Source organism: Trichogramma pretiosum, unplaced genomic scaffold (genome assembly GCF_000599845.2).
Source record: "Trichogramma pretiosum strain Unisexual culture from Peru unplaced genomic scaffold, Tpre_2.0 scaffold88, whole genome shotgun sequence".
NCBI lineage: Eukaryota > Metazoa > Arthropoda > Insecta > Hymenoptera > Trichogrammatidae > Trichogramma > Trichogramma pretiosum.
Window position 1 is genome coordinate 392,775 of NW_019641671.1, and position 19,041 is coordinate 411,815.

General features: G+C 41.5%; 1 protein-coding gene across 1 annotated transcript in view; it reads left to right on the forward strand.

Moving 5' to 3' along the window:
* The window catches only part of LOC106652664 (aromatic-L-amino-acid decarboxylase-like), a 259,293-nt gene that overhangs the window by 208,769 nt on the left and 31,483 nt on the right, over positions 1-19,041 (forward strand). Inside the window, exons 8-9 of the mRNA XM_014371756.2 lie at positions 4,016-4,190; positions 7,553-7,718. Coding sequence (XP_014227242.1) covers positions 4,016-4,190; positions 7,553-7,718 — 341 coding nt within the window. The remainder of the gene's footprint in view (positions 1-4,015; positions 4,191-7,552; positions 7,719-19,041) is intronic.

Sequence of the window (19,041 nt, forward strand, 5' to 3'; positions counted from 1 at the left end):
TGTATTTTTTTAAAATGATTTGTACAATTCTTACGAATCGATTGATATAGGTTTCATGAAGATGGTCCATCTATAAAATTATCGAAAGAGCCTCCTTAAACCGTAACGATCTAATAATGATCGAATCGTGTGACATGGCTTCGTCGATTGCATTCTGTATTGAATCAATAATAATCTTCAATTTACTGAAGTGAAATTGCTGTTCCGAATCATCTTTTTTTTTATATCTTCTTGAACTGTTTCGTCAGCCTGAATAACAATTTCTTCAATATCTGCAACAGTTGTAAAACCTCAGATCCCGGTAAAATAAAATGTATCAAGTGTACTGAGAGATTACGATAATCATAACAATAAAATAAACATATAGTATCATGAACATTGCCTCAGTTTAAAGCATTCGTGTATAGCAAGTCGAAAAAACCGTGTATAGCGCGGGAATGCACATTTAGCCAACCGCGTATGAGCAAAATCCGCGTATACCGAAACCGCGTATACCGTGGGCTGACTGTATCGCACTTTTACACTTTACTCTGAACGATTTTCAATATCGCACCATCTTACGATAGTTTCACTAAATGATTTTTCAGTTTTCCTACGACACTAGAAATACGTGTGTTCTTAATTATCCTCGTCACCAGTTGTTACGTCTTGAGAGAGAGAGGGTTGAATGGAACCACAGTGTGATATAATTAAATAAATATTTATTTTTATAAGTAACAGTAATAAGTAATGAGTACAGAGGCTCTTGTGCGCTCAGAGCTCTACCTACGACTGAGCATTATCAGTGCGTGACAGGCTGCGTAAAACCAGCGCCCGGTCGGTAATAGCACCTAGTGTACCGAGTTTACATTACGCGCGAAATCTGTGATGAATACATCACAGTAGAAAACCCCTATTCCGCGATACTGAGTTTGTAGTTGGCGGATGGTTCTTAAAACTTTTTTTCATCTTCGAGGATTCGCTCGTACTCTTGACTCAACTCAACGGCCTCGACGATCGTCCGTGGTCAATGAAGCGCCCATACCCATTTCGCAATTTTGGAAGAACATTCCCACCAGTTCTTCGTCCTGTGGGCGTTGTTTCAGATATCTTACAAGTTGAAGAAAATAATCTGCGTAATCGGCAATTTTTTGCCCTTTGCCTGGGTACGGCGATCAATATCCCGCCGAATCGTTGTGTTGCAAAGCATTTTCACGTATCGAGCTTCGAAGGCCTTCTGAAATTGGATCCAGGTCATTAAGTCCCGCTTGTTCTCGTGGAACCACCTTTGGGACTTGCCCTTGAGAACAGCGGGCATGGCGTTAAGCAGCTTATCTGTAGGGTTGTCGTTGCTCGCCCTGCAATCTCGCACATTTTCGAGGAAATTCCAGGGTTCCTTCCGGTTCTCGCCATCGAATGACAATTGCCAACTTTGCAGAACCTTCGTGGCCTGTAGGCCTGTCATTCGGATAAATCGTCTCGGGGCCCGATAGGACGATCGTTTCTCGCGTTTATAGGACGCATCCCGGTCGTTCCTTTGGTTTCTTCGGTCCAAATTAGACCCTCTAGTCTTCTCGAGCCCCACTTTTCTTATGATCGACCCTTCATCGTCTTCTGTCTCGGGTTCCGGTTCTTGTTCGTCCGATCGTCCCCGATTCCTTTGGCGATTCGTCCGATCTACATCTGCTCTATTTGATCTTCGGTCTCCCACCCTATCTCTTCGCTTTTGTTCTTCGTCATCGATCTTCACTACCGGTTTATCTTTACGGTCACCCTGGGTATAACTGATTTCTTTTCGGCGAGTTCGCCATGTAGTTCGGGTCGTATTGCTAGGCTAAGTCCTTTCTTCAGCACCCAAACGCGGGAGATTGTATCGTGATGAGCCTTGTCCGTCAGCCGCTAAACATGCGACTCCTAACGGTGGCGTTTGGACCCAGATGCTGTCTCGCTCGCTGAAGCTCAGCCCCGCCATCGACTCATCCTATCGATGGTGCCATCGTAAATTGTGCAGACACGGTAGTGGTTGGACTGCTCCGTGCGGCCATGTGCTGGGTAGTCGAAGTCGTATATGTCACTGGTGAACTCGTCGTAGCGGGCGTCATTGTGTTCGTGGGTATCTTCGCACCCACTTCTTCCTCTTTTTCATCGTCCTCCTCGTCTTCGAGATCTGAGACAGTCAGCTGATCTATTCGTTGAGATGATTGGCACCGAGGAATTAAGAATTGATACCCAAAAGTGTTCAGGAAAGCATGCCCAAGATTCCGTCTTCCACAGGGAATCAGGGCGGAAGTTATTTAGGGTGAATTGCCCGTATCTCAGAGCTCTGCCCAGCCAACTCTGTCTCGGTCCTAGCCAACTTCCAGGCGTTCAAAATTGCGATAACTTGACTTGGGTTCAAACCCTTGGGATAATCTCCTTGATCTTCAGAGCAAGGTTGCCCACACTGTCTGGGCAAGATACTATATCCTTCTCCCCGTGTCGAATAAGAGCCCGGAATAAGGTTAACTAAAACCGAAGATGCAAAAGGACAACGAGCGACAGAAAAGTAATTGCTAAACAAGACTTCACGGAGGCGAAAAACAGGGACAACTAGGTACAAAAACTTTTGACTCAGTGGCAGGGTCCGCGTTACTTGAAGCAAAGGGCTTCACTTTCTGTTTTATTTTAGCGTTGTAGCCCTCAGGCTCGTAAGGGTAAAAGCAGACTATAAGCAAAAAGTCATAAAATCGGGCGATAGTTTCTTAAAAAGCAAACCCACTCCAAGCAAAGTAGTGATTTAAAAAATCTTTTCAATTGGCCGGAAAACCACTTTAAATTGCCCAATGGGCGAAGATTTACAATAATACGCGAGGAGACACAAGTTTCGACCTATCTTTACTTCCAACTTTGCGCACTATGGGCACGCTCGGCGCTTTTGCCGATCATATCTCGTAATCTATAGAAGAAATCTATAGAGGCTACCGGCATAAAATTGACGCCAAAATTTTGCAACAGTTACTCCGAAAAAATCAGCGTAAATTTCGTTCCAGTAGCTTCTACAGATTTTTCTGAATACAGTAAAGAAAAAGAAAAAATGTGATTTCTTGAGAACCCGAAGCTGAACTACTGAATTTTCAGCTACAAAAACAGATCCCGCAAAAACAGCTGTATCTCGGCCGAATTAATCCCGTTTAAAAATCTAAATATGGAGTGGAAAGGCGAGACAAAAACTTATCAAACGATGCATTGACATTATTTTAATAGGTGATTGTGCTGAGCCGTTTTTTTTTTAAGAAACGAATGCACTATTCTCGATTGACACAAAAACCACGTTTTTCGGCACAAAGTTGCTCATTATATCTGAAATAATGCACTAATCTCAGCCAGGTGCCTCTGAAAGGTGATAAAATTTTGCATCTAAATACGTGTCACTTGTAGTTGTCAAAATTTTTTGGAGTTGGCTCAGACATTCAAAGAAAAAAAATTGAACGTCAAATCTTATTTAAATCGGAAATCAAAATGCTCGTTGAGCGAACAGTAAAGATTATTTAAATGGGCTAAAATTTTTGTGTGATACATTTTTAGGCATATGGAAGACATTAAGATTGTAAAATCAAGGTTTTGAAAACCTTCGATTTTTTTGAATGAGGCCCATTTGATGCTCTTCTTGCGAAACTTAGAAAACCTCTGAAAAAGGGTATTGGACGATTCAAAAAATTCTGAAAAAACGTAAACAAATTCTTTGAAAAATTTCAAAACTTTTGATCCGTCCATTTTTTTGTTAAAGTGCTCCTATCTTGACACAGAAAATATCAAACATTTTTAAATAAAAGAAAAAACCACTTTTAAAATGGGCTCTATGGTCCATTCAATAAAACTAAGCATAGGGAGTTTTTTTATTAGGTTCCTGGAGACCCCAAAAAAATGTTGGTAATGATCCGTGACCAAAGTCATGTCATAATTCAAGTCAATCCTATCTTGTACTTTTATCTTATTTTTTCGGAATATTGTACTCTTATCTCTCAAAACTAAATAAACATATGATTAAAATTTTCAGACATTGGAGCATACCATTGAGTCGCCGATTTCGTTCCTTGAAACTATGGTTCGTGATACGAAACTATGGGATATCAGGTTTACAGAAATATATCAGGAATCATATAAAATTGGCAAAACGATTCGAGTCATTGGTAAAAAAAGACAGTAGATTTGAATTGTGCAATAAAGTTGTGGTATGTATATTTGTAATTTATGTATTAAAATGAATGTAAAAATTATCATGAATTTTCGATTTTACTTTAATGCAGTTTTTCCCACCAGGCGCGCTCTCGACGCTCGTATCTCGTGATGTGAAGACCTAATCGGCCGAGTCAAGATGGTCGCGTACGCATTTGAACTATTTTACGGCCAATCAGCGTACTACCTCGTATGCCCCAAGATCTGCGAAACATTATTTCTGAATAGATTAAAACCTATAATAACTGCAAAAAAATCTGATTTCTCTAGATGAATTTGATTTCCGACAACAACACTCTACCATCGAACAGATAAATTGGATAACATTGGAAATATGAAGAGCCTTTAAACCCAAGAAATGCTATTCCGTTATTTTCTTCGACGTTGCGCAGGCCAATAACAAGATCTTACACCAGAGCCTGATATATAAGTCAAGAAAAACTTCCCCAAATGCTTCAAAGAGATGCTAACAACATACCTCGAATGAAGAATATTCCAATTAAGAGTAAACAACCACGTTAAGGACATCTACGAAATGAAAGCGGGAATGCCTCAAGGTTGTGTTCTCGGGCCTACGTTGTATCTGCTAAAAATATAATGACGGCGTCATGGGTAGATGACTCGGCCTTGCTAAGCTCAAACGCAAATCCTAGCAGAGTCTGAGAGAACTTGCAACTCCACTTGCAGAAAATCGAAACATTGTCAAGAAGCTGGCGTATTCGCATCAACGAAAAAAAAATCGGATCATGCACATGCTTATTACCTTCACCTTACGCAAAGAAGATTGTCTTGGAGTAAAGTTTAACCAAACTCTTGTACTACAAAGCCCTGATGTTAAATAGTTTAGCTTGAATCTAGACCACCGTCTGACTTGAAAAGCTCTCATCTGGCTGAAAAGAAAACCACTAGGCTTAAAGCTACGTAAAATGTACTGGTTGCTGGGCAGAAAGTCAGCGATTTCTCTTGATAACAAACTTATACTCTAAAAGACGGTTCCTAAGCCAATCTGGACATACAGTATCCAACTATGAAGTACTGCAAGTCCAAAAAACACTGTGGTGTCTGGTCAATGCACCGTGGTATGTGTGATGGATTATACCTCAAGTAAAAGTATGTCCACTCGAGACGACATCCACTGGTAACTGCGAACGGGTAAAAGAGGGGAAACTGCCTAATATTAAGGACTAGCATAGGATCGTGTGAAAAGAAAAAAATTGTGTTTTACTGTCACACGAATGACTCCTAAATCATTGAATGCTGTACACCGAGAAATCAACGGTGACTTACAATAGGTATCTCGCAAATGGTCAACCACTTGGCCAGATGTGGACTCGAAATAAACAAGGGTAGACGAGCAAAGCTGCAAGGTCCTTTTCAGGTACAACAACGTTGAGCACGCACACATACACGAACTCTTTGGCTATCGGCAGTCTATCAGTTGTGTAACAAGCACTAGCACATTGTGAATCAGCGCAACTCTCGCTCGCTGCCCATAAGTCCCCATTCAGTCACTGCTCGACGATGCCCACACAGCACGAAATATTTCAGAAAGTTTTCAGAAAGCTTTCAATGACAAGAATCGGACTTGTCAGAATGTTTTCATTGAAAGCTTTCAGAAAAGTTTACTATGTCCGCTCATTTTTTCTGTCTGAAACATTTCGATTAAACCTTTCTGAAGTTTTTCTTGAAACATAACTTTGAAACATTTCTGAAAGGTTTCTGAAAAGTTTCAAATCTATGAGTATGTGAATAAAAAAACTTATCAAAACCCTTTCAGAAACCTTTCAGAAAAATTTCAGAAACTTTTCAAAAACCTATCAGAAATGTTTCAAAGTCACATTTTAGAAAACATTTCAAAAAAATTTCATCGTAACTCACACAGCATACTATATTTCAGAAAGGTTTTTATTGAAACTTTTCATTAAAAAGTTTCTGAAAAGTTTTGGACACATTTCATAATGATAACTGAAACTTTTCTTTGAAATGTTTCAATGAGAGGTTTCAGAAAAGTTTCTGATACGATTCATGAAATGTTTCATGATTGTCCACATTGAAACATTTCAAGAAATATTTTTAAAACATTTCAGAAAGGTTTCTTAGCAAACAATTTTTTTCAAAGAATTGTATGTTTTCTTTGAAACGTTTCTAAAAAGTTTTTGACAATTTTCACGAAATGTTTCTATGTCGAACATTCAGAAACGTTTCCAAATATTTTTCTGAAACATTTCATAAAGATTTGTGGTCAAGGAATATTTTCGAAAATTTTTGTTTTCTTTGAAACATTTCTGAAAAGTTTTTGACAACTTTCACGAAATGTTTCTGTGTCGAACATTCAGAAACATTTCAAAATATATTTTTGAAACATTTCATGAAGGTTTCTAGGCAAGAATTGTTTTCAAAAATTTTCGTTTTCTTTAAAACATTTCCGAAAAGTTTGTGACAATTTTCACGAAATGTTTCTGTGTCGAACATTCAGAAACGTTTCAAAATATATTTCTGAAACATTCTATTAAGATTTTGGGGCAAGGTTCAATTTCGAACATTTTTGTTCTCTTTGAAACGCATCTGAAAAGTTTTTGACAACATTCACTTCAGAAAGGTTTCTTCGCAAGATTTATTTAAAAAATGTTTGGTTTCCTGGAAACATATCTAAAAGGTTTTTGATGACTTTAATAATACGTTCCTGTGTCGATAATTGTGTAAGGATTCAAAAGTTTTCCTGAAACCTTTCAGAATTGTTTCTTATGAAACTTTTTTGACAACTTTCATAAAACGTTTGTGGGCAAGACTCCTGAAAGGTGAGGATTCCAGGCGTACGCAATTTGATGCTCCTCTCTGAGTGGTGAGTTTCGTACACACGACGAGCCCGTGAGCAAAGAGCAGACCAGCCCACCCTTGAACCCAAGGCTAAACGGGGGGTCACTGCTTTTATACGACTTCCACTGCTCCTTCGTTGTAACATGCGTCATGGCGCAGCGCGTAAGTTTTTGCCTTTACAGCGATGGGCCTTTCATACTTCTTGTTTTATACATTATATATTTCTTTCCCCACCTTTGTCTTACATAACATATGTAGCAAAATCCGCAAATGTATTGTAATACATTTTTTTTTATCTAAATAAACTAAGCCCAAAAAAAATACCTTGTTTTCAAGGTCATGAGTGCTGATGTAAATCAACTCTAGGCCTCACATATTTATTTCATATTAATCCAATTATTTATTTTTTTTTTTTATAACGTTTAAGGAAAAATTTTTTTTCCCTCGTCAAGCAAATGTTTTGCTTTAAAAATCCAAAGTAAATAAATACCTATAAAAACCTGGGTGTGCAAAAGTAGTACACAATTTGAACTTTTTTCAGCTTGGATTAGTATGTTTTCGGATAAAGGGATCTGACACATTGAATCAAAAATTTTTAAGTGCAATTAATGCATCTGGGAAGTTACATATGGTTCCAGCGAAAGTCAATCATAGATATACTATAAGATTTGCCCTAGCTGCACCTAATGCATCTGATAAAGATGTTGGTAAGATAAATTCATTTATAAATCTTTAAATAGGCAATATATATTTCTGAGCAATTAATCCAAATGAAAAGCTCAGTAAGAATTTGATATTTGTTTAGTAATATTCATTAGCTGATTAAATATTTTTGAAATAATGCTATTTACTATACAATGTTATACATTTTTTATCTATTATATTATCACATAAAAAAGCTGGGAATCATAAAAATAAAAAGAAACCACCAAACTAGAAACTGAAAAATTAAGAAATCAGAAGAAAACTCAGAAAATCTCAACATTGGGATTTTCAGAGTTTTCTTTTTATTTCTTCATCTTTTAGATTTAAGTTTGGTGTTTTGTTTTGACTATTACTGGTATGATTAATGTTTTTGGATTTTTTTGTTTTTTACGTATTTAAATTTTGTTATTTTATTTTATTATTACTCGATTGATAAATGTCCTTTACTCAACTTTCAGCTTGTCATTCATCAATTAATTGACAAAGATGTTTCATGTCTTGCAGCGGTTCATAAACAGCTGGTTTTTTCATTTATATATATATTTTTTTTTTTTTAATTTTGATCATTGTTTTATTTTTGTTCAGGCATCCACGCTCTGTGCGTCGATACTATCGCGATGCCCGATAAGATGCGCAGAAATATGCGTGATTTGGAGTCCTGCAGTCTGGGCCCGCTTCGACTCATTGTTAAGCTTGCCTCGGTGCCGTGCGGATCGCGCGAAGAGAGAGCCCTCTCAAGCATCTCATTGCTACTCTGTTCTGTGTCCGCATGTGCTCCAGCCGCTAGGTCCGGTCCAGTCTTCAGGATACATAACCAAATCGGGGTATTCATCTACCAGGTCATATTTCAAGTCATTGGTTGTACTTCACCGCCAACTTAATTTATTCCTTTTTTCTTATTAATAATAAGCTCGATCTGAGCAATTAGTAAAATTATCCTGGTTATTTCATTTGCAACCCAGCCATTCCACCTCTTGCTCGAGTACCTTTTCAATTAGTTGCTCCGTTTCGTTTCGTACAGTACGATTGCACGTAAATCGTCAATAATTTTATTTATCAAATATTGAATTTTGTTGTCTTAATCAAACTACATTCATTAAATTAAACTTTCAGACTTTTATTTGTCTTCCTAAAGATAACTCTGAGATTTTTCGTAACCTAAGATCTAACGTTTTGAATGAAAAAAAAATCAAAAAACCTAGTCCGCTAACAGCGAGATTATATAATTTAATTTTGAAGTCAAAATGAACCTCTATAGTATGCTCTGTGATACAGGAACATTTCAAGTTTTTTAATAATTGTTTTTTTTTTTGTTAAAGGTCAAAAACAATAAAACCTTGACTTATTTGATCTGCTGCGTTGGAAGGGTGAATAATTTTAAGAATTGTATTTATTATAAAAAATAATAATGTTTATTTAAAGTCAAATGTGAAATATATGTACAAAAGATAACAAAAAAATAGTTGTATTTCAATAAGCTAGGCCCGATCAATCTCTTAGTACGGCTCGAGATATTGATTTTTCAGCGACGCCGAATGTAAATAGCCGACTCTTACCGTACGTCGTAAGAGCCGCGCTTTTCCAAAGGCAACTTAGCTAGCTGGCAGGCTACAAGGAACACTTGAGCGACAGCGAGCTTGGGTTGTCCCTACGACTGTCACTTTACAAGCGTCGTCAGCGAGCCGAGAACGAATTCTCTGACCGACAGCACTGTAAGCTCGCAGCTAGCCAAGAGATAAATCTCTTCGACCGCGAACTCAAGCGTCCTTGCACCTACCTCTAGCTTCTGCCAGCGATTCACACAATGCGGTGAGCCGAGCTTTAAGTTATGCAGAGAACCCACCTACTTTGATTGCGCGTGCGACTTCGTGAGTCGACACCCTCTAGCGATGGCGTTCTCAAACACATTGAGTCCCAAAAGAACGTTTGTTCAACACTTTCTACTGCCACTGTATTTTTTGTGAAAAAGGGGCTTTTAAAAACATGCAAGTAACTAATTCTAATGTAAAATTTAATGCCCTTGTAGAATTTGATCTCAGATTTTCGAAAAAATGATCATGTCAAGTTTTTTTTTTTTTTTTTTGAAATAAAGTACAATCTGTCCAGATAGGACAATAAGTACTTTTTTTTATTTATTTTTTTTTTTAAGATTTACAATATCCATACTACCAGGCAATATCAACCCGAGCGACATCCCGATGACTGCGCTCGTAAACTAGTAACTTAAAGCGTAAAGTATTTTGTTTTATTTTGTTTATAGCAAAGTTTTATAAAGCAATTCACGCCTCGATCTGCCTGCTCTTTGACAATCGAGACTGACGGTTCATGTTTGACTCGTGAAGAGCTCTTGCTAGGTGGTTCGGGTGAGACTGGAGTCTGCGGTCATATCGTTTGTAGAAGCTCTTGATCTCTTCTTGCACTGTACGAATCCTCAAGTCCTTTCTTAAGTAGTCATTTGGTACGTACCAGGGCGCATCGACTATGGTACGTAAGACCTTGTTTTGAAGTCTTTCAAAAATATCTGTGTTAGATTTTGCTGCTGTACCCCACGGGTTTGATTACGGCTAAATATAGCCGAATTTTGTTGTCAATACTTAGCTGAGACTTTCTTCCCAAGAGCCAGTATAACTTTTTAATTTTTAGATTCAGATGTTTCCTTTTACTCCATATGTGAGTGCGCCATGTAAGCCTCCGGTCGAGATGCATTCCAAGATATTTTATCTGCTGGTCTTGTGCGATATTTTTATTGTTAAATTTGATTGGAGGGCAAGTGCTTTTACATAGCGTGAAAGTGATGTTCGTTGATTTTTCTTCGTTCACTTTTATTCGCCAAATTTTGAACCAATCTTCGGCTATATCTAAGAAGCTCTACATCGTCACTGAAGCAGCTTGATTATCTTTATTGAAGTACAAGAGGGCCGTGTCATCCGCATATGTAGCTACGGTGATATCCTGGACCTCAGGGAAATTCGCTGTAAACAGTAAGTAAATCGTTGGACCGAGGATACTACCCTGTGGCACACCGGCTTGGATGGGATAGAACGAAGAGTAATGACCGCCATACTGAACTCTGAACGTTCTATCTTGTAAGTAAGACTTAAGTAGCGCAAATAATTTGCTGGGAAGGCATTTTTTTAGTTTATTTAGTAGTCCTTCATGCCACACCCTGTCGAAGGCCTGGGATATGTCGAGGAAAACTGCATTGCAGTATTCCTTTCTTTCAAAAGTACTTCTTATATAAGATGTGATTCTGTTTACTTGCTCTATAGTTGAGTGCTTGCCTCGAAAACCGAATTGATAGTCTGGTACGAGTGAGTTCTCTACGATGATCTTGTTTAATCTACGTGAAATTGTGGACTCAATGATTTTTGACAAAACGGGCAGTAGACTTATGGGTCTATATGACGAGACTGCAGGAGGGTCTTTGCCAGGCTTTTCAATCAGAATTACTTGGGCAGCCTTGAGCTGCTTGCGAAAATAATTCAGACGAAAAGACGCATTTATAATGATGGTGATAAATCTGAGAGCTTTCAGGGGCAACTCTTTAAACATCCTTCCCGTGATGCCGTCATATCCTGGAGCTTTCTTATTTTTTAGACTTGTGATAATTTGTGCGATTTCATCTAATTCTATATGAATCGCACTGTCATGTAAATTATTTTGTGAAGTAGCGTTGCCTAGTATCTCCTCCTCCTGCTCTATAGAGATCATCCTATCTAGAGGAACAAAGGTGCTTTTTAAGTGTTCAGTGAATAAATTTACTTTATCCGTCCTTGCCCACTAATTATCCGGTTTTAGTATAGGAGGGACGTGTTGCTTCGGCCTCTTGAGGTATTTGGTCGCCTTCCATAACGAGTAGTCCGCGGTTTTGTCCGCCGTTATGAGGGTGAGGAATTTCTCTACACTCTCGTTTCTGAATTCTATTAATTTTTGCTTAAGATTTTTAGTTGATTTGTTTAATTTAGCCTTATCGATTGGAGCTCTCGTTCTTTGCAATATGCTCCGTAGATTTCTTTTTTCTTTGATAAGTGCTTTGATTTTATATGGTAGGAACTGTGATTTTGCTCTGCTATTAATTGGCGGAGTTGCATAGCTAGCGGCTGCTTAAATACAAGTGTATAACATTTCAATAGCTGCATCGAGTTCCTTATCAGTACGCAGAGGTTCCGGTTTATATGCAGAAGAGAAATTCTTGGCTATATAAATAAATACTGGGGAATGATCCGATGAAAGATCAGCGCACGATTTTGCACTGCAGAGCTCCGGACTGAGCCCCCCAGTGATCGCAAAATCAATAAGATCTGGAATTTTTCTCGTGTTGGTGAGCCAGTACGTGGGTTCACCTGTTGCCACTACCGAAAATGTTTTTTCCTGAATCACTGAAAGCATACATCGTCCTCTTGCGTTGGGTGTATTAGCTCGAGAGCCCCACCACGGTTGTTTAGCATTATAGTCGCCAGCTGCAACGAATCTTCTACTGAGCATCTCAAAAAAACCGACAAAATGATCCCGGCTAACAGATATTCCGGGAGGACAGTATACGGCCGCAACAGTCCGGCTCCCTTCTTTATCCTCAATTACTACACTACTAGCCTGTAGATAAGCCTCGCTCGTCCGCGATTCCTCATGGTGCTTGATTGATGTTTTAATTATTACCGTTGTACCTCCACGAGCCTCGTTATCGGGAAAGTTTGAGCAGTAAGTTTCATAGTTTTTTATTTTTAAGTAATTTTTGTTATTAAAGTAAGTTTCAGACACGAGCGCAATGTCAACGTCGTGATACATATAGGTCTTGAGCTCGAGATATCGCTCAGAAAGACCGTTTGCATTCCAGACTACTATTTTAAGCTCCATTTTGTCTTGAGTTGTTATTCGATATTACATTTGTTAACAGGTTGATTAGTGTGTCAATCCGAGACATCATTTGGTTCATTAACTCCTCAAGTTTGTTTACACGTGAGTTAATATCCGACGTATAATTGTTGTTGTCATTTTGAGCTCGTGCGTTCGGGCGTACGTTGGGACCGTCGTTTGCGGCAGCCTTTTGTGCGTACGTTATGTCGGATCGAAAAAAGCTACTAGCGGGATGTCTAGCCGTCAAGTTTTGACGCTGATTAACAGTTGGTGAACGCTGAGGGTGCATCCTTTGCCGGAACTTTTAGTATGCAGGGCAGCCTCTATAACTTGCAGGATGCCTACCTTCGCAATTGGCGCAGGTCACATCTGTAAAGATTTTCTGTGCTTTTTAACTAATATTGAGATTAAAGTAAGTGCAATGCCCTAACGGGCGCAAGCACTATAAATATAAAAAAAAAATATATATTTTTTGTCCTTTGTTGGGCAAGCTGTAGAATCATGGTGCTGGGCACACTTCACACATACAGGAACCTTGTAGCAGTACTTTTTGGTGTGTCCGAATTCTTGACACTTGTAGCATTGAGGGATTTCCTTCCTCTTGTGAGGAGGTTCAAAGCTGACCACGCAATTCAGTAGCCTTTTCTCTTTGAGAATCTTTTTGCTATTGGCGTTCAACTCGATATCTATGTAAAACAAAGGCATAGGGTGTGAGCGGTTTTTGGATTTCATATTTTCTACGCGAAGAACATTGTAGACTAGAGTTGTAATTGCTTCTTTGATAAGTTCTTGATCAACTGAGGGGTGCATCTTACGCAGGTGCAACTACTCTAAATGGTTTGTCCTGTTTCCTTTGATAAGTATAAAACTCAGTTTTTTTACTTTTAAGGCTTTCTATGATGGGTATATAGAGTTCAGGGAGGTGAAGTTGGATTTTTACTGTATCTTTTCCTGTGAGCTTGCTGGTATATTTGTCCTTGGCAGTCGTGTCCAGGAGTGATATGAGGGGTTTTAAGTCCATTACCTTACAGACAAATATTGGTAGAGGTTTTTTTATAGGAGCGATGGCAGGGGAAGATTCATCTTCCGTGCTTTTCTCTACATCCTCTTCTTCGAGGGAACTGAAGGTGTTGCTTGTCGTGATATCGGCTGGCGCGCCAAGCCAGTAGTCACGAATGGTTGATTGGCACTTGGTTAACTGCTTTGGCAACTCGAGGCCATTAGCATTTCTTTTTCTTTTCTTGCGAGTTAATCGTTGACCATTTAGCGAAATGGCCACTAATGGGTACTTGCCGCTACCACGAGCACCACATGTGTGTGAACCATCCGGGTTCTCCGGATCGGTAGAAGCAAGGAATACCCGAAGGTCATAAGTGCCGATGTCGCTGGGTCCCCGAAGCTTAACTCGTTAAGCGCCTGCTAAATGTCAACGGCTCAGTGGATGATCGAACAATACACATGGTATTCGGAGACGCCCATTGAGACGGCCGAAGTGACAAGGCTAACCGGCAAAGACGGAGAAACTTTAATGAACCAACCGCAACGGGAGAAGACCATTAAAAATTTCACATATCCGCCTGAGCCCTCGCGATTCGATGACTTCTGCCTGCAGAGATCACTCGATGTTTACGGCCAAAGTGGATTGTTCAGACTGCAGAGAGCAACGTGTCGCCGAGCGGTGATTTCGAAGAGCTCTGCGGGATGGTCAACTCACTGAAGCTAAAGACTAGCACGGAATCGAAGGGTGTCGACTCCGACGAATGTCCCCACTGCAAATCCGCGAGTCGATGTCTTAGACGAAATGGCTCCTAAAGCGGACGTGCCCCAAAGCACAAAGTATTTTCGCGACACCCGGAAGGACTCGACGGTGGGTCATGGACAAGTCAAGCAAACTTGCGAAACAAAACTCAAGGCGATGCTGCTCGCGGATCCGAGGAATGAGAACCTCAGGATGTCTAGCGTTCCTGAAAAGGCCTTTGAGAATAAAAAGCCTTCGACGGAGTATTGCGTTCGGAAGGTGCGACAATAAAGAATAAAAAGCCGCCTTTTCGAGTATTGCGTGCTCGGAAGACTACCAAGTCCTCACGGGAATATTGTAAATAATCCTAACTTATCTGTAAGGCAATCAGTCCAGGCAATCGGCCACATAGATTCTGTCATGCGTTGCGAAAGCAAAAGGTCACCGACTAATCAAGCAGTGACCTTTTTTACACGAGAGCACGGGGTGACAGCCGTGAATTACAAAAACAGATTAAACTTTTCTTCCTAACTCTTTACTATTTTTTCTCTATCTGGTTTTATTTATTATCCTAAGGGCGGTCCTACTAGGGATCCTATTGATCCTACTAGGGATCAGACCGACTTTCAGTAGGCAATCAGGCAAAAGGCAACCTACTGAAAGAATGACTCGAGAACGTGGGAAACCACGAGTAACATTGGATAAGGACAATCTCATCACGGCTTGACAACACGCACACACACACACGCACACACACACACCCACGAACGCACGAAGCACGCACGAGCACGAATCAAACACAGAAAGAAAGGATGGAGCGAGAAAACGCAAGGCGGAGGCCCAAGAGGCGCTCACTTAAACGCCCACGCGCACTCGCAGTCGCGAACGAAGATGACAACGAACCGAGAGCTGCGGAGAATGCAGATCAAACCGGAAATAGACTTGTCATCCTTCAAATTAACGCAGCACGCGCCAAGGCGGTCAATGATGAAGTACGGCTTCACGCGGTCAGCACACGAGCTGATTTGTTAGCGATCCTCGAACCAGCAACTTCTCACGGGAAAGTCACTGGGTTCGGACTTGGAGTGACCTCGATTTACGATAAGCCCGCAACGGGAGCAGCTATCATTAGCTTCAATAAGGAAATTACGATCATGAAAATGACGGAATTTTCTGAGGCGAACATCTCGTGCGCTGAACTGACCGGGAGTTTCGGAACACTCATTCTCGTTAGTCTCTACTGTAAATACAGCTTGAGTACAGACGAATTCGTTAGGAAACTAAAGAATATCGTGGACTCCCGCGGGAACAGAGAGATTGTGATCTGCGCGGATCTCAACGCCAGGTCACCAATGTGGGGCGCTAGCACCACGAACGAGAATGGGGAGGAATTTGAACGCTTCCTCGCGGAAAGTGGCTTAGTAGTTTTAATCAAAAACAGAGGCGTACCCACCTTTCAAACGGTGAAAGGGGCATCATTCATAGATGCAACATTTGCGTCTCCTGGGATCGCAAGTAAACTCAAACTTTGGCGGGTTGAAACCTGGGGCCAAAGTGACCACCGACCGATCAGGATGGAGTTCTCCTTTGAAGACGAAGTGGAGACACCCAAGTGCGACGCTAGATTTTGCGTTAACGTTGCGTCACTGCTCGAATCGAAAAACAACATCAGGGCGACTATCACTGAACATGCGGATGATGTGAATAAAATAGCGAACGCTATCAGTGATGGTATAGTCAAAGCTTGCAACGATGCGATTCCCACGAGTACAGGGAAGTACAAGCAGCAGGCGTGGTGGATCGGCAGCTTGAGGATCGCAAAAAAGAAGACCGAAAAGTTGAGAAGGCGGTATGTTGCAAGTTTGACGGGAGGAAGGAGTGCCCAATCGATTCAGCAGGCAAGGAGAATGTACCGAATCCAGAGGAGGTGATATCAAAACGAGATTCGAACGACCAAGAAAGAAAGTTGGCAAACCTTCGTCACCAAAGTTAGTAGTGAGAATTGTATGGGGACTTCCGTAAAAGATCGGTGCTGGCAAGATGAAACAAAGGCAACCTCTTTCGTCGTTACGAAGATCTGACGAGTCCATGACACAGAGCTGGGCGGAGACAGCAACGGAACTTCTGGACGCACTAGTCCCTGACGATTCACCGAGGAGTCACAACAGACCGCAACGAAGGTTGCAGGCTAAAGCAGGTGCACCATCAGACGGCCAGGATGCCGCCGACTTTACTTGTCGAGAAGTATGGAACGCAATGCAACGGAACACCTCCGGGAAGAGTCCAGGGGCAGATAGGGTGATACCAGAAGCCCTTAAAAATGCTCTCGCCATCCTACCTGAGATCACGGACCTCTTTAATAAGTGTCTGGCTAGCGGAAAGATCCCATCCGCGTGGAAGAAAGGAGTGGTGATTCCGATCTTGAAACCCGAGAAGGACGAGGTCTTGGCGAGATCATATCGGCCGATTTGCTTACTTTCCCTCATCGGGAAAACTTTTGAGCGACTGATTATCGATCGAGCCGAGGGTGTAATCCATCGAAGGAATCATGAGTCGGAACATCAATTTGGGTTCAAGGAGGGGAGAAGCACGGAAGACGCTATTCTCAAGCTCCGCCAACTGGTGGAAGAAAATGACTTCAACTACGCTCTCGCACTCCCGCTCGATATTTCCGGAGCCTTCGACAATCTTTGGTGGCCAGAACTGATGGATACACTGCGAAAAAGATCTTGCCCGATGAATCTGTTTAGGCTTCTTATCGACTATTTCGCCGAAAGGGAAATGTCGATCGTGAGCTCTTGTGCAGAAGCTTCGAAGCACGCAACGAAGGGGGCATCACAGGGCTCTATCATAGGTCCTGTGGCGTGGAACCTTCAGCTGGACGGTCTTCTGAATCTTTTAGAGACGGAAGGCATTCCAGCACTAGCGTACGCAGATGACGTCATGATTGTCATCAGAGGAAATAGTCGAGGGACCCTCGAAAGAGAAGGAAATCGAGCAATTGGCTTGGCGGACAACTGGTGCAAGCAACGAAAGCTTGAAATATCAATCCCCAAGTCAGGTCAGATACTTTTAAAGAATGAAGGAGAGAGAAAGATACGGATGGGCAAAATAAGGCCAACCATCAGGCTGACAGGTAAAACACTGCAAGGTCTCAAGGCAACGAAATATTTGGGTGTTGGCCACGGGGCAGAGTTACACCGAACACCTGAACAGAGTCGCTAACGAAAGCGCAACAGCTTTCCATGAAATAACGCGTTCCTCTAAAGCGAACTGGGGCATGGGATACAAATGCCTTGGTACGATTTACGAATGTGTCTTCATTCTTAAGATAACGTATGCGGCAGCAGGCTGGTACGAAAAAGTAAAATCGAACGCCAGCAATTTCGACAAACCAAGGAGTGCACAACTCTCGGTTCTCAGAACTGTGGCGAAAGCCTACGGTACTGCGCCGACGGACGCGCTCCAGGTTTGTACGGGAAAGATGCCGATTGATTTGAAATTTTGCCAGGGGGCAGCTTATTACAAGATAAGGAAGGGAGAAGCAGTGGAAGTGTTAAATCTGCGTATTGGAAGCGAGGAAGTCCTTGCTAACAACACTGCCGCGAGAAAACAAGTAGACGCTCGACTAATGGAAGAGTGGCAGACTCGGTGGGACACATCCTCGACTGACATACCACCCATGAGTTTTTCCCAAGTATCGCGCGACGATTAGAATACAGCATTGAGCTGGATTACTATGTCACACAGTTTTTAACCGGCCACGGAGGATTCGCTCATTACCTGCTTAAATTCAAAGCGAGAAACTTTACTCGAGACACCGACGAATGCGATTGCGGACAAACTGAAACAGCAGATCACATCCTGTTCGAGTGCCAGCTGGTACAACGCATGAGAAGGAAACTCGTTAAAGTAACCGTTGAGATAACCGGATCATGGCCTTGCACTAAGGAAAACTTAGTCTCGGATATGAGGATCTTTAAAGAATTTAAAAAGTTCGCGAAAAGGTACATCATCCGGTCACATCGATAGAAACATCGATTTTGCGCTTCATACCAACAGCGAAAGGTGGGGTCGGCGACCGATCACGAAACGCTAGAGAGACAAGAAAGAGCGAAAGCTCAGCTGACGATCTCTCAAACTTCACACCTGAGAAGTAAAAAGAGGTGCCTAGGGCGGGAGCACCAAGCAGTTCGGAGATTTGTCTTGTCAGCGGATGAGTCTCGAGTTTACATACGAACCTTGCTCCCAAGGGAAGATCAACGATCGACCCAAGGGTTGGACTCTAGGTGGTAGATGGGATAACGATCCACCGAGATCAAGAAGGAAAACGACAAGTAGCTAAGCTTGCCGTGCTCACACCGGATCCAAATCTCTAGCTTACTGTAACCGTCGCTCGATGCGGGTGTGATGAGGCGGAAGCCCAGCACCGACTCTGATGTTCACAGAATCAACTTGATACTGTGGAGCGTCAGCTGAAACAATCAGGTCTCCTGTCTGAACAGAGCAATCTGGGAAGCGCAGAAGATCAGACGGGGGGTAGTATTAGAGAGTCGGTACCAGAACTGCCCTGTGAGAGCAAAGCTCAAAGTCAATGTCCTGCAATAAGAAGCAAAGCTTCTAAAGGTATAGGTAGCAAATACAAAACAGAACAGGCGAAAGAGACGAGTAAGCACAGCTCGAGGGAATCTGGGCCTATGACCAGGCAAATGGTTACGCGTCTCTTACCACTT